At 61.3% G+C, this 14,827-nt stretch overlaps 1 protein-coding gene across 9 annotated transcripts; it reads right to left on the reverse strand.

The window, feature by feature from the left end:
• Window positions 1-3,226: 3,226 nt before the first annotated feature.
• Window positions 3,227-12,363, reverse strand: DENND6B (DENN domain containing 6B). Of its 9 annotated transcripts, none has more exons than XM_019668637.1 (19): window positions 12,106-12,363; window positions 8,853-8,891; window positions 8,736-8,778; window positions 8,021-8,133; window positions 7,489-7,569; window positions 6,833-6,938; window positions 6,638-6,717; window positions 6,492-6,554; window positions 6,178-6,233; window positions 5,573-5,695; window positions 5,394-5,489; window positions 5,215-5,309; window positions 5,028-5,093; window positions 4,764-4,918; window positions 4,645-4,665; window positions 4,268-4,377; window positions 4,050-4,152; window positions 3,897-3,971; window positions 3,227-3,817 (listed from the first exon to the last, which is right to left on the reverse strand). In XM_019668637.1, the coding sequence occupies exons 1-19, from the start codon at window positions 12,265-12,267 to the stop codon at window positions 3,695-3,697; spliced, it is 1,710 nt and encodes a 569-aa protein (XP_019524182.1). In that variant the 5' UTR covers window positions 12,268-12,363; the 3' UTR covers window positions 3,227-3,694. The 9 variants fall into 9 exon arrangements, with proteins under 9 accessions (XP_019524182.1, XP_019524180.1, XP_019524181.1 ...); XM_019668635.1 differs by having other exon boundaries at window positions 4,268-4,389; XM_019668636.1 differs by having other exon boundaries at window positions 4,268-4,347; window positions 4,645-4,698.
• Window positions 12,364-14,827: the final 2,464 nt, after the last annotated feature.

Raw genomic sequence — 14,827 nt, forward strand, 5'->3', positions numbered from 1 at the left:
GGCGGGGCGCTCCCCGCGCGCCCCCCGCGCCCCCGCCTGCGGTGGGTGCGCCGCGGCGCCGAGTAGTTTCAGCCCGGTTCAGGCCCGGATCCGCGCCAGGCAGCGAGCGCCCCTCGGCCTGGCCACCATCGCGGGAGCGCCCGGGCCACGGGGGGCCCAGGCCTCAGCACCAGGGCAAGATTGCGCAGCTCCAGACCGAGGAGGACCCGGGCGCCCTCACGGTTCTCTCGGGGCGGGTCGGGAACCGGTACCCCCACCCTCAGGCTGGGAACAGGCCGGCCACACCCCGGCCTTTTCCGGGGACCTCGACCGCTCCCCTGGAGCCTCAGCACCCCCAGCCTCCTAGGGGGAAGACGCCTGCGAGTGTCCTAACAACTCATCCGTGGCCCCAGCTGTGCTGCTTCCTCCCCCTCCTTCCCCAGCAGTGGGCCTCTGGGGACCCGCCAGCCCATCTTTTAGTATCTGGAGGGGCAGGGGTGAGCCTGAGCCCCCCTCCCCGGGGCCCCACTTCTGCAATTCCAGCCCCCATCTGCCCTGGGGCCTCCTGGACTTGAGAAGAGGTGGGGACACTGGGTGCTTCTGCTCACCCTGTCTCCAACCACAGGACCCGTGTGGTGAGCAGCGCAGAGGCTGGAGACCGCAAACCCCAACCTGCACCCCGACACTGGGACACCTCCTCCCCTCTTTGGGGAATCTACCCTCCACCCAGACTTGCTCCCTCCTTGCACTCTGCTCCCCTGACCCTGGGACCTACCCCCAATGCTCAAGAACTCCCCACCAGACGGAGCCAGGATGGGAGGGTTCAGGTCTTTCAGCATCTCAGTGGCCCTTCCACCCCAACCAGCCAGGCCAGACCTTCACCCCTTCAGCCCTGAACCACATCAACAACATGACCCACCCAGCCCCCACCGCAGGGGACACAAAAATTACCAGTGTCTGACAGGGATGCCAACTTTTCATCAAAAAGGAAGTTAAAAGACAAGCATTGTGTTATGGGACACTTTAATACCAAAATGTGGGAAGGCCACTATCCCAGACTAGACGGGAATCTTTAAATAGAGCGCACGCAGGAAGCTTGGGGGTGAACTGTCCTTCCTGTCCCCTGGTGCAGCGACTGCCACCTCCACCCCAGGCCATTCAACCAGGCTCTGACACAGGCCCTTCAATCTCCCGAGGTCCCAAAAACTGAGTATAGCACTCTCTTGGACCAACTAGTTCCTGCCTCTCCAGGCCCCCTGACCACGCGGCTCTGCTGGGGGCAGGTCTGCTTTTTTTTTTTTTTTTTTTTTAGATTTTATTGGGGAATTGGGGAAGGAACAGACAAGTTGCTGTCTTTTTGTTCTTCAGTCCAGTTGTGGAGGACGTCGCTTCACTGGCCCATGTTGGTATTATCATCGTTGCGCTCTTCCTGGCTGAGGCAGATCAGTCGCCTGCCATTGGACGGCCGCTCATGCCAGCTGCCAGCCACTCACAGTAGCTTATGGCAGCCCACTGCAGCCTACGCCATCGCTGGCGACTCAAGGCAGCCCAGCTCCAGGTCGAGCTATTGTTCACCATCTTAGCTGTAGAGGGCGCAGCGTTACTGGCCCATGTGGGATCGGAACCAGGGCCCTGCTGCTCAGAGCTCGTGCTCCCAAGCCAACTCTTAACCAACGAGCCACTCAGCCGGCCAGCAGGTCTGCTTCTTTTAACCTATCTGCCCCTTTCCTCCAACCCCGTGGGTGGGCAGAGCTCTGCCAAGGCAGAGATGACCTGATCCAAGGAGGAAACAAGCCAGCCTCTGCGGGAAGAGGACTGACTAGCCCCCAGGCACCTTATCTGTGCAGGGGGTCAGGCCATGAGGAAGACAGACCCTCCAAGGCTCCAGGCTCTTCAGGGGACAGGCTTCCTCCCACCTCCACACTTCAGTCCGGGATCCTCCCCAGGCAGCGGTGCCCACCCTGTCAGGTGTCCCTCCCCCAAACCTCTGCCCCCATTGGTTCTCGGGGCAGGATGCTGAGACCAAGGGAATCTGATTGTGCCTTCCAGGACTGATGGTGGCCAAGGTCCCTGGGGGCTTCATGGAGACCACCTTGTGCCCCAGCCCTCCCTCATGCATGGCAGCCCTTAGAAAGCTAAGTGAGGTGACCAGTATGGCAAGCATAAGCTGGAGTGAGGTTTGGGGCGTACTCCTCACGGGTAGGGCTGTAGTAGTGAGGGGTGCCTAGGCCCGGCGCTGTCTGGCCAGCGGAGTGAGCGTTAGGGGTAAGGTAGGAAGAAGGCCTCCACCGTCCCTCAGCCCCTTCTTGTGGAGGTCAGAGAGCCAGCCAGTCACAAAGAAGGTGCTGGTGTCTTCACAGACCTCCTTGGAGACGATGCCTTTGGTGAGGAGGCCACCCCTCCAGGCCAGCCAGCCAGGGGCAGGCCACCCAGTGGCATCTGGGGCCAATGTGGAGCCTTTCTCATTCCAAGGTCTCCAGCTTGCTCCTTCTCCAAAAATGAACCCACTACCTCTGCCTGCCTCTGCTGTGTTCTGTTTGGTTGCGGTCATGTCCTTGGACCCTGCACCAGGCTGGGCTCAGCTGTTCTTCGAAGGGGGACACTGACAGGCTATCCTAGAAGTGGTCAAGCCCAGACAACCAGCACAAGCTGCCGCCCAGCAGGGGAGGAGTGGAGGCGACAGTGAGCACTCCGTCCAGGGCATGGGCTGAGTAGGGGCTTCAGAAGAGAAGGGACAGGCCCCACCCGTGCCCACTTCCTTTGTCGGGGCCCCACGCAGGCCTCACAGACAGACGGCTACAGGATACTACCCCTATCCATCCATCCTTGAGGGGTCTGAGGGCTGGAGGCTGGGAGACTCACCGCAGGCCCACAGCTCTGGGGCCATGCCTCATACCTGCCCTTCCACTGGCTGACACTGCTGTCACCCTGGGCTGAGTCATGACAGCGCAGGTGGCAGCACTGCGCATTGCTGGGGAGTGCATCACCTCTGAGATCTGCGGGGGCCGGTCAGGTTAGAGTCCAAAGCTGCGCAGGCTGCATGTGGGGGTGGATGGACACAAGGGGGTAACTTGAGGGCCTGTCAGCCCAGAAGCAAGGTGGGGCAGTGGGAGCAGAGGTGGTACCCAGTGGGCTGCTCGGGACAATGCGATGCCGGGCCATCACACGGCCTCGTAGCGGCCGCCGTTGGTGAGGCTGCCCCAGCCCCAGGCAAGGCGGTAGTTGGGCTGTGTGTGGAGAGGCGTCTGCTTGTCAGCTGCCTCCTCCAGTCCCGGCCTGGGCAGCGTGGTGGGGCTACGGGACATCAAATGCACCTCCTGGGGCTGCGCCAGGCTGGGGCAGATGGGTGCCTGGAGGGGGCGCTGGCCCCAGGCCCAGATCAGCAAGGGCTCACGGCCAGCCCCGCCTCCCCCCCCCCCCCCCCCCCCACCAGCCTGCAACCCTGTAGAGGGCAGGTGGGGCCCAGGGGGAGGTGAGACTCCAGCCAACATACGATCTGCCAACAGTCAGGAGCTAGACTGTGGTTCCACATGCCACTTTTACTGCTGGACAGCAGTGCTGCTGGGAAGTGAGGGGCAAGCCAGAGAACAACAGGGAGCTTGGGCTGCGGAGCGTGTGCTTGGCTGGGGCTGCCCCTTACTGGGGAGAAGGGAGCTTGGCCAGACCCAGGCCCCCAGGGGCACCCAGGCCCCTGGACCATGCCCCTCAGCCTGTCCTAGCGGGGGCACAGGACGGCCTGCAGGTCCTTGGGCAGGGAGCCGATGACCATCTCGATGTTCAGCTGGGCCCGATGCAGCGTCTCCTCCCTCACGGGGAACTGGTGGCCCTGTGCCCGCACCTGCAGGGGCAGCGGTGGTCAGGGGCAGGCAGCCTCCAGGTCCGCTGGCCGGGCTGGGCAGGGCCAGGAGGCGCCTCACCAGCTTCTCCCGAAGCTTCAGGACCAGGTCCACAACCTCCACCTCGGACTTGTCCTTCATCCAGGTCTCGATGTTCTGCCATGAAAAGACTCGGTCACCCACCACCAGAACCCTCTCCCAGCGCTGGGCCTGGGGCAGCGCCCGGCATCTCACCGCCTCACAGATGGCCTCCAGGTGCAGGGCCTCCAGTTTGCGCACCATCTCTTTACGCCGCTGCCGGTACCAGCCGTCAAAATGGGGGGACTTGAAAAACCGCCTGTGGGTGAGGGGAGGCAGCGGCTGTGGGGCTGAACCCACATGCCAAAGGGTGGGATGGGCACCCTGCACCCACCAGCAGCGGGAGCCTCGGGCCCTGCATGCCGCCCACGCACCTGTAGAGGCCCAGCCAGTCACCCTTGAGGATGCAGGTGAGCTGCGGTCCCGCGTGATCCAGGCTGCGCAGAAAGTCGTCCTGGTGGAAGGGGCGGATCTGGGGAGGGGCCTGAGACAGAGGCTGCTTGAGGGGCGGATACAGCCTCACCAGCCCCGCCCCTCCCGCCAGGACCCTCCCAGTCACACTCCTCAGCCAGGGACAGATTCCAGAGAGGAGAACCTCGGTCCCCACTTCTCTGGCCTGGAAGGGATGTCTGAAACGAGTGGGGAAGCCTGGAGCTCTGGGGGCGCCTGCGCACCCACAACCTCCCTCCTCTAGACTCAGGACGGGAGCGTCCCTCCCCCACACCGACGGCCACCTGGACCTGGAGCCCACCTTCCAGGGCGTGACGCTCTTCTGCAGGGGCATGAGACTGGCCATGTAGTGCTCCTGCGGGGGAAGGGCAGTGAGCGGGGGCCGCAGCCTTGGCCCACCCCGCCTGCCCTGGGCCTCACCAGCGGGATGACGAAGCTCTGCGTGAGCTCCAGCAGGTGCGTCCGCAGCAGCGCGGCCAGGGCTCCTGGCGGCCGCCTTTTCTGCAGGCCCCCGAGCAGCCGTTTGAGCAGTGCCTTGTCGCGGTGCAGGTGGGCCGTGTATGCAGTGTAGAGGCCTAGCGGGAGGCAGAGCTGCGACCCTGCCCCAGGGACCTCCCTCCCTCACCGCCCCCCCACCCTCGGGTTCTGGAAGGAGAGGAGGGGTTCAGCCCGAGGGGCACACACCTGGTTTGGTATCGAGGGTCTTCAGCCTCGAGGGCTTTTTCAGCTTGACCTGTTTAGGAAGACCCCCTACGACACAGCCGTGGCCAGGTCAGTGCCCGCAGGCTCAGACCCAGGACCCTCCGTGTGGACGGCCGACTGCCCCGCCCCATCCCCAGGGACCCCTGGGCAGAGGCCCGGCCAGCCTCACCTGACAGCTTGGGCTCCCCGATGCGGAGGATGTGGGGCCAGTGCTGGAGTGTTTTGATAAAGAAAGGGTTTGTGACTCCCAGGACCACGTTTGGTCTAGAGAGAGAGGAGAGAGAGAGGGAGAAGAGGCAGTGGCAGGCCCCGGGGCGGACGTGGGCGGGCAGAAGGAGCGGCACTTACGGGGCCTGCGTGCGGGTCGTGAACTCCTTGAACTCGCTGTCGTGGACGGTAAAGTAAGGGCGGTAGTCGCAGCAGAACTTGAGGGGCTGCACACAGCTGCGGGATGGGCACAGCGGGGCGGTGAGCACAGCAGGGCGGGTCCTGTGCCCTGGCTCCCCGCCCATCAATGCCTGGCTCACCTGGTCAAGGCCAGCACCATCTCCGAGGACACGGTGGGTGAGGGTGCCAGGACCACCAGGGGCTCCCCGAGGAGCATAAGCTCCCACAGCGTTTGCACCTGGGTCAGCACTGGCTGGAAGCACCTGCCAGCGGGCACGGGAGTCCGAGAGGCTGGGCAGGGCGCAGGCTCCCAGCCCCCCACCTCCCAGGAGGGCTGAGTGTGAATATGGTTTGGAGATGCCGAAGGTGTGCAGGGCCGCCCCACGTTCCGACAGTGCACCCATGCTGGCCTGGCCCTGCGTCCCCCCTGCGAGCCTGCAGCACTGGCTCCTGCAGGGCCCCGCTCCCTTGCAGGCTCCCCGAGAGGGGCCGCCTCAGGCAGTGAGTGTCTCCCACAACACAGCCCTCCTCTCCCCTCCCTGCCTTCCGGAACCTTCCCGCCCACGGTGCCCACTTCCTCTGGCTGCAGACACTGGACACTGGCTTCCTCTTTGGTACCACTCTCCCTGGGAACTGGCCGAGGGTTAATTCCTGGTGGGCAGTCCCCCGCAGCCCTGCCCGGGACTGAAACTCATGGGCTCGCTCACCGTCTGGGAGGCAGCGAGTGGTGGCCTGTGGGGCTCACCTGAACAGGTCCAGCTCATGGACACTGCTAAGGACCAGCGGGGTAGGCAGCAGGTTCTGAGAGGAGGGGTGGGTGGCGTCAGAGTGAGGGCGAGGCTGCCACCAAGCAGGCCCCAAGCAGCATGTCTCAACTGCAGCCTCTGCCCGCACACTTCCCCATGCCCACACCCCCAGCACAGGAGAGGGTGGGAGCACCCAGGCCTGCAGGGACACGCAGGCTCCTGGCTTTGCCTGGGTCTGGTCACCCCACAGCGCCCCCAGCAGGCGGGGTGTGGAGGAGAGGAGGGGAGGGCTGCTGGCCCAGGAGGGCCCCACCTTATGGCCACACTGCTTCAGAGGACTGCAGTCAGGCTTGTCAACCTTGGACGGGACGTGCACCTAGGGGATGAAGGGAGCAGCTGCCAGCGGGCGTGGGTACCTCCATGCCCCTGAGGCCTCCCCAGCCGTGGGCCAACCCTCACCTGCAGGACGACGCCCACGACAGGCAGGTTCAGGGTCTGCCCGGGCTCGGGGGCCGGCCACTGGTCAATCTCATTGCACACTGCGGACGCAGGCGGCGCGCGTCAGGAGCCTGCCCCGTGTGGAGGCCGCCTGCTGGAGCCAGGGTCGCTATGGCCAGGCAATGGGCCCTCTGGCCTTGCCTGGCGGCCACTCACCTGCTTCCAGGCAGGGTGCTAGCTTGTCGAAGAACTCGGGGGCAATCAGGCCCAGCAGTGCCTGGAACAGCCGGACAAAGGGCAGGCGGGACACCAGCACGAGCGACTGCAGGGCCCACGGGCCAGTGAGAGGTCAGCCCAGCACTCAGGAGCCCGCCTCCTCCACAGTGCACCCAGGGCTGCGTGTCCCACCGACTCCATAGGACAACTGTCCCCAGGAATGGCCCAACTCAGACCCCAGGCTTATTAGATGACAAAACCCACAGCCTGCCCCAGACAGGGCAGGGATCCGCTGACATCAGGGCGGGGCTGGACCCCAGGCCTTTAGAGAGCAAGGGGTGCAGCGGATTCCTGGGACGATCTCCCAGGGGTCAAGCAGTTCAAGACTGAAGCTGTCCTAATCCCGAGAGTGTGATGAGGCCCCTCCAGCCAGCAGTGAGGGGAAGGGACAGACAGGCCGCAGGTGCTATGTGGGGCAGTCGCACTCCCAACCCTGCCCGCTGCCCGATGGGGCAGTCAAATGGCCCGGGGCCGTGTGCTCCACCTGGTGCCAAGTGGCGCAGGCCGAGGAGTGGGTGCACCCGGAGGCCCAGCTCAGCAGTCCCTCCCGACGGCCGCCAGCCCCGCCCCTCAGCAGAGCCACCCCAGGTGCTCACCTTCTGGAAGTAGCCCCTCTTCATGGAGCTGTCCTTCACCTGCCTGAAGTACACATAACCGAAGTAGTGCGAAGACTCCTTCTGGAAGTAACGGTCAGCCAGGCTGCGCCCACTGCGCCCCCGACCACCCTGCAGAGGCTGCTCCATGCTCTCCCCAGCCATGGAGGTCAGGCCTGTGGGTCCTCAGCTCAGAGGCTGGGCGACACCTCCAGAGAGGACACGGCAGCCCAGGGTCCTGGAGCACCTGAAGGCGCACACCGGCCTCCACACACAAGCCACACCCTCTGCACGCATGGTACACAGGAAGAGCTCCAGGGACCCTGGGGGTCCGCAGAAGAGCTGGTCCACCCCCATCAAGGCTGGGCTGCCAGCCTACAGGCCTGCGGGCCTTGTGGGAGGTGGACACCCTACTGGCTGGGGCTGGCCAGCGCCTCTCCTGCCACCCAGGGGGCAGGCACCTTGAAGGAGCCGCTGCCCCGTCCTGGTCCTGGCCTGTGGGGAGGAGGCCACAACACCTGCAGCCCATGCTCACCTGCAGTGACACGGGGGCCCCACTGTCATAGTGTCTGTCATCGGTGGGCCAGGGGCTCCTCTGTCCTCCACACTGACGAATTCGGAAGCTGAACTGCGTGTCCCCAAGGCAGCCTGGGTAAGGGAGGCAGCCCCCACCATGCTGCCATGTCAGGGCTGGAGCATTTCCTGCCACCATTTGGGGGCAGGGACAGCAGGAACGGGGGTGACGGCCGTTGAGGCCGGCCTCTGCTGGGCTATAAGGGCCCAGAGAGCAAGCCCCACCCACCCGCTGGGCCTGATTCTCCCTACAGAAGTCCCTGTGTCCTACCTCCTACACCTGAGAGTTTCAGGGTAAAGTCTGCACCCAGAAGCACCAGCAGCAGCCTACTGTCCAAGCACAGGTGGGCATCGGGGAGACTACGGTGAGGGCAGGCTCAGCTTACCCAGACACCTGGGCCCCAGGAAGAGCAGAGCCTGGGACCCAGATCCTGGAGGTTACTGTGGTGGGGTGACGGAGACCAGACCCCGCTGGTCCCCGTGCACACGAAAAATGGGAACCAGGCCGCCACTGCTGTGTTGTGGGGCTCTGGGTGTCTCCACGGAAGGAGGAGGGGCTGGCGTTTACAGGATGTGATGCCCCTGGCTTGGGCCACAGGGGCTCCTCGATGGCCTCACCTCCCCACCTTCTTCCTCTCACCCATCAGCCCGAGCCAGGGAGAGTTGGGGTCGCCTACCTGAGTGGGAGTCAGGAAAGGACAGGTAGCAGATGCTGCTTTTCTGAAACACACGAAACCCAGTGAGGGCTGGCTCGCTTCTGGGCGATGTCTGCTCCCCAGAGGGCCGGGACCCACCTCCTTGTCTGTGAGCCGGAAGTCGCTGGGGTACACCAGCTGCAGGGGACACAGAGCACTCAGTAATGGCTGGGCAGGTACAGTGCTGGGCCTCTCCTATCTTTGCTGGCTCAAACCCCTGCCCTTTTCCACCTCTTCTCCTCTTCTCCCTCCAGCTCCCCCGACCTCCCAGGCCTCTCAGCACGAGGCCGTCCCATTCTTCCCTTGCCTAGGCCAGCACATACCTGGGCAAGCTCCCCGACTCCCTGCCTGCACCCCTTGCCCTCGAGGTCACTCGCCCAGACTGGTTGGGCCTCCCTGCTCCACCGTCCTGACGGTCCAGCCCCACAGCTTGAAGTGGTGGCCTCCTCTGTCACCTGGAGCAGTCACAGGGCCCTGTCCGCGAGGCTACCTTCCCCACCGTGTCCACCTCCAGAACCCCACCCCACCCAGCTGGAGGCTCTTACGGTCTGCCATTCCCCCAGGCTGCTCTCCCAGATTGGGCCTGGCCAGCCTCCTCATCTTGTCTGGACTTAAATGTCACCTGACACAGTCGTACCCCTGCCTCTCCACAGCACCTTGAGCGTCTTCATCCCAGCCCCTGCTAGTCAAGGGCCCAAGAGCTTCTGGCCTGTGCCCCACCTGGAGTGTGAGCCCCAGGAGAGCGCCCTGGGCCCTGGCAGTATCCAGCGAGTGTGACCAGCTAGACAAGCCGTACACCCTGGGAGTGGACGGTCAGCGAGAGCACAGACACTAGGCAACAGGCAGCAGGCCAAGGCCGGGGCTCAGACCCACAGCAGCATGCACACGCACGTGGCCAAAATGCATTTCCTTGTGGGCACCAAAAGGCAGGGAGCCACAGGGCCCCCACTCCCACCAGGCCCCGAGGTGTCTCCTGGGGAGCTGGTGTGGCTTGGGCTCACTGCAGCCCTGGCCTGTGCTCAGAGGTACCGGGCCGGCTCTCCCGGGAAGCGGCTGTGCTGAGCCCGCAGGGCCAGGGGCCCAGGGCCTGCACACGAGGGCCCCTCTCACTCCACCTGCTCGACTCCTGTGCAAGGACAGAGCTGGGCTCAGCTGCAGTGAGACTTCCTCTGGGGGTGCCCCGGGCCCGTCTGCCCCAGAGACACTCTGCCCTGAAACTTGTGCTGTGGGAATGACGCAGCATCCTGTTCACATGCACTCTGGGCTTGCTGCTGTGGTCCCATTCTGTCTCCTGGGCTGCATACAAGGTGTCCTGAGGATGGGGACTGCATCCCAGCCCCTGGCAGGGACAGACATCCCCAAATATGTATTTGTACAGAGTGACACGACATCTGTGAGGTATACTAGAACAGGGTGTCACATGGACGCCTCAAGGAGATGTCAGCTAAGGAGGCAGTAAGAAGGAAGGGCCAAGAGGGAGGGGAGCCAACGGTGTCTGTCTGTAGGCTGGACCCCCAGAGGCACTTTGGGACAGTTCCAAGAGTGGCAGGGGCCATAGGACCACTCAGGACATGCCCTCGTGTGTATATCCAGCAGAGCTGAGGAGAGGTGGGTGCCTGGCGGCCGAGGCAGGGCCACAATGGACCTTCTGTGCTGAGGTCAGTGGTCTGAATCTAGTGAAAGCCACAGGACTCTTGCAGCATCTGAGCCGGCCACCTCCAAACCACGTCCAGGGACCCCAGGAGGACACCTGACGGGTGACACATGTTCAGGGGCTGGTGCGTCCTCTCCTGGGAGCAGAGTCTAGAGGTCAGGCTGACCAAGCTGGGCCATGCCTTCACGAGGGAAGACATGCAGTGGACCCTCAGAGAGAGGCAGAGAGTGGACTTGAGCTGCATGGTGACCCCGTCCACCCCAAGCCAATGAGGGTCTGTCCTTTCCTCCTGAGCCAGCCTGCATGGGCTGCTGCTGTGACCCAGTCGTCCCTGAGGATGACACGTGCAGCAAAGTTTGCTGTGAGAAGCCCCCTCCAGGACAGTGCTTCCTAAGGTGGCTGGGTGCTCCAGGGCTCCGTGAGGTCCAAGCTGCCTCCCTCACTCTTGTGCCGTTTCCAGAGGCTGCGAGACAGACCATCATGGGATGCTGACTACAGAAGCTGACGTAATAATCCAGCGGCTTTGTATTTGGCCAGATATTAAAAAGGTTTGTAAAAGTGTCAAATGATGTCACTCTTCTCACCAAATTTTGTTTTGGAAAATGTGGTTGTTTTCATGAAAACATTAATACTTATATTAATACAGAGGGCACTTGTTTTACATAACGGATTACTAAATATTTTTAAATTTTAGTTTCAAGTAAACATTGGTACATACGACCCACTCAGAAAGCTCTTTGGGGTCCTCAGTGATTCTGAGGACTGAAAAGGGTCCTGAGACTACTCAACACAGGAGCTGCAGCCTGGGAGGGTATGGACAGCACAGTGGACAAGGGGCTCTTTGGGACCTCTGGCCGCAGGCCACTCCATGGCCTCCCGAGTTAGCTGAGATACTGAGATGCTGCATGGTGTAGCCAGGCCCTCTTCTCAGTTGACCTGCACTGTCCTGTCCCCACCACGCCTGACCCAAGGCTTCAGGGTGCAGTGGGGGATCCTGAACCACTTACTCTCTGGGTCTCGGGCACAGAGTATGAACCCTTAGGGAGCAGGGCAGCTCCTCAACTTTGCTTTCGATGGCTTTCTGTGGGGAGGGGTTACCCTGTGGCTGGTGGAAAACACGCTGCCCTGTGGGTGGGGTGGGGAAGAGTACTGCAGGCAGAGGCCCGGGGAGCTGGGTGCAGCTGACCAGTGTGGCTAGAATGTGACCCACAGGGGTCTGGATCAGAAGGAGTTAAGCCTGCGAACTACAAGGTTGGACTTTAGGAGACAGGAGGGGGTGCCAGCAGCAGAGGGGATGGATCTGAGATCCTTGTTGCAGGTGGAACTTCATTCAGCCTAATCCACGGATGAGATGTGGGCAGGGGTCAAGGCGGACCCCTAGGATTCTGGCAGGAGTGACAGAAGGGAGAAGGTGCCACAGCCAGTGTGGGGAAAGTGGGGAGACAAAGTTCTACGGAGGAAAAGTCCAGAGTATCGCTTTGGCTATAGAAAGTGCAGGGCTCCCGTCTCCTCCATCCCAACGGGAAGTCTTGCTTTTCGTTCCCTCACTGGAGAGCGCACCTCTCAGGAGGTGACAGGCGCAGGGTTTCGGAGCAGGGACAGGCCACCTGCGGTGTCTGCCCTACTGTACCTCACGCGCAGGGGGCTCGCGGCCGCCTGGCGGCCCCCACCCGGCACACCCCGCCCGGCCCCGCTCACCTCCAGCGCCTGGCCCACCTCCAGGTCGAAGGTGACCACGCACACGCACTCCAGCCAGGCCGAGAAGCGCGCCCAGGGGGCCGCCGGAGCCTGCGCCCCGGAGGACAGCGCACCGAGGCGGCCGCGAGCCGGGCGAGAGCCGGCGCTGGACAGAGCGTCCATGGCAGCTGCTGCAACGGGCGGCCCGCGCGTTGCCGGGGAAACGGCCCGAAGACGTTGCCGGGGAAACGGCCCGGAGGCGGCGGCCTCGGCGTTCGTCGGCGGCCTCGGCGTTCGTCGGGACCGCGCCGCGGAGCAGTCGAGCGGCGGTCGCGGGCCAGAGGGGCCTTTCCGTGGCCTCGCCCGCCCCTGGCGGCCGGAGGAGCGCAGTGCAGCCGAGAGGCCCCGAGCCCACCAGTGAGAAGGGCCCACGCGGGCCAGAGCGGCCCGCAGTCCGGAGGCGGGACTTCCGGCGGGGCCGTGTGTGACTGGGAAAGTCGGGTCAGGCGGAGGTCGGGGTCCACGGGCGCCGCGGGCGCGGACTCGAGGAGGTGCGACGCCGAGGGCGCTTTCCCCGGCCGGCGTTCGTTCCGAATTTCTTCGTCACTGAGCTCGCATCCCACCAGCCAGCCGACTCCGGTCTCCCTCGCGTCCGCTCCCAGGGGCCGCCTCTAGGTGTGGGTCCTGCAGAGGCGTCAAGGCCTGGGTCGTGTCTGCCCACCGGGCCGTCGTTGTCTCCCACGGCCTGGTCGTCGGTGCGTGCGGAATGCGCCCACGCCCGTCCCTCTGCCTCTCGGGTCCGCACCCTCCCCGGTGTTTCTGTGCCCGGAGGGGCTGCTGAAACCGGGCAACGCATGCAGCAAATACCACGAACAGAAAGCCACCTCTGCCGTTTCCGCCGCCGTGGGGAAGTGTGACGCTCCGGTTTAACCTAATTGATGTGCCGTGTGTTCTAGCTTTTTGGTTTTGTTTTTAATGATAACCCCCCACTCCAAGGTTAGGCTGAGCCAGGCTGGAGTGACAGCCCCGGCTCAGCTACTAGCGGGCTGGTGGGAGACAGTGCCTCACTACTGCACCTCCGAAGCACATGGTCTCGGAGGTCACTGGCGGCGGGAGATGAACGAGGCCCATTAGCTGTTAAGTTCCTTGCCTACAAGTGATGTATGCATCACCTCTACTTACAAGCCCACGGGCCCAAACTAGTCATGTGGTTCCAATCTAGCTGCAAGGGAGCATGGGAAATGAGGCTCATGGATATTTGGGAGCCACAAAATTATGATCCTTACGTCACTGAACTTAAGATACCGTTATTTTATAAATCACCAAAGAGAAACTGCAACCAATTACACAGTGATGAGTAGTCAAATGTCTTTAAATTTTCCATTATGGAATGTTCAAACCTACAGAAAAGATAAATGAAGCATATAATGACCATTTACCAACTATCTATTGTAGAATCTCCCATCAATAATTAGCATTTTGTTGTATTTTATGCCTTATCTCTACATCTGCCCTTTCCATCCCTCAGAACATCTTATTTTTAGATTCATTTCAAAGACAGTTGAAGACATCAATGCGCTTACCTCTAAATACTTAATTTAAGTATGTGTATTGTTAACTACTATTTTTTTTTAGATTTTTTTTCTTCTTTGGGGGGAGCGTATATAGTGACATTCATGAGTCTTTTTTCTTAAGATTTTATTGGGGGAGGGAAACAGACAAGTTGCTGTCCTTTGGTTCTTCAGTCTAGTTGTGGAGGGAGTTGCTCACCGGCCAATGGACGGCCACTCACGGTGGCTCACAGCAGCTCACGCTGGCTGCTAGCCACTCACAGAAGTTTATGGCAGTCCACTGCAGCCGCCTATGCGGTTGCCGGTGACTCACAGCAGCCCAGCTCCAGGTCGAGCTGTTGTTCACCATCTTAGCTGTAGAGGGCGCAGCGTCACTGGTTCATGTGGGATCCCAACTAGGGCCCTGCTGCTCAGAGCTGGTGTCCCAAGCCTAACGCAACCAATTTGCCACTCGGCTGACCCAAAATTCATGAATCTTAAATGGACACAACTAGCTTTTCGCAGTGGCAGTATTGTAGCCAATGAGGTTTATCCGAGGTGCGATTATTGCTAATTAAATGGACACTGTTAATGCAAGGCACTAGCGAGATATGGACCATCAATCGTCATCGCCCCAGAAAGTCCCCTTATACCTCTTTCCAGTCACTTTTCACACATGCAGCCCACCGTTCTGATTCTTCACACCAAAGATTACCCTGTTCTAGAACATAGAAATGAAACCACACAGTACGTAGTCTTTTGTGTCTGGCTCCCCTCACCCACACAGTGTCTCTAAGGTCCATCTTGTGGTGTGCTGCGTGAGCTCTTCCCTTCTTACTGTTGTGTGCTCGTCTACGTTGGGCATGTGCCACCATTTGTTTAGTCACCCTGTTGACAGACATCTGGGCTCTTTCAAGTTTTTGGTTATGGTAAATAAAACGGCTATGAAGATTCCTGTGTAAGACTCTTGATGGAGGTACGTTTTTATTTTTCTTGGGTGAATACCTAGGAACTGAGTTGCTGAGATAGCAATAGCCATAAAGATATATATATATATATATATATATATATATATATATATATATATATATATATATATTAACTTTTTAAAGATCCTGCCAGACTTTTCCTTAAATCAATCATACATTTTTTAAAATTCCCACCAACGACAATGTATTTCTGTTTGCTACACA

Source organism: Hipposideros armiger, unplaced genomic scaffold, assembly GCF_001890085.2.
Source record: "Hipposideros armiger isolate ML-2016 unplaced genomic scaffold, ASM189008v1 scaffold_530, whole genome shotgun sequence".
In the NCBI taxonomy this organism is placed as follows: Eukaryota; Metazoa; Chordata; class Mammalia; order Chiroptera; family Hipposideridae; genus Hipposideros; species Hipposideros armiger.

Coding starts and splice junctions, on each gene's coding strand:
- DENND6B (XM_019668632.1), bottom strand. CDS start 12,267: ATGGACGCTCTGTCCAGCGCCGGCTCTCGCCCGGCTCGCGGCCGCCTC. Junction 6,234..6,491: donor TGAAGCAGTGTGGCCATAAG/GTGGGGCCCTCC, acceptor CCCTCCTCTCAG/AACCTGCTGCCTACCCCGCT. Junction 5,310..5,393: donor ACGACCCGCACGCAGGCCCC/GTAAGTGCCGCT, acceptor CTCTCTCTCTAG/ACCAAACGTGGTCCTGGGAG.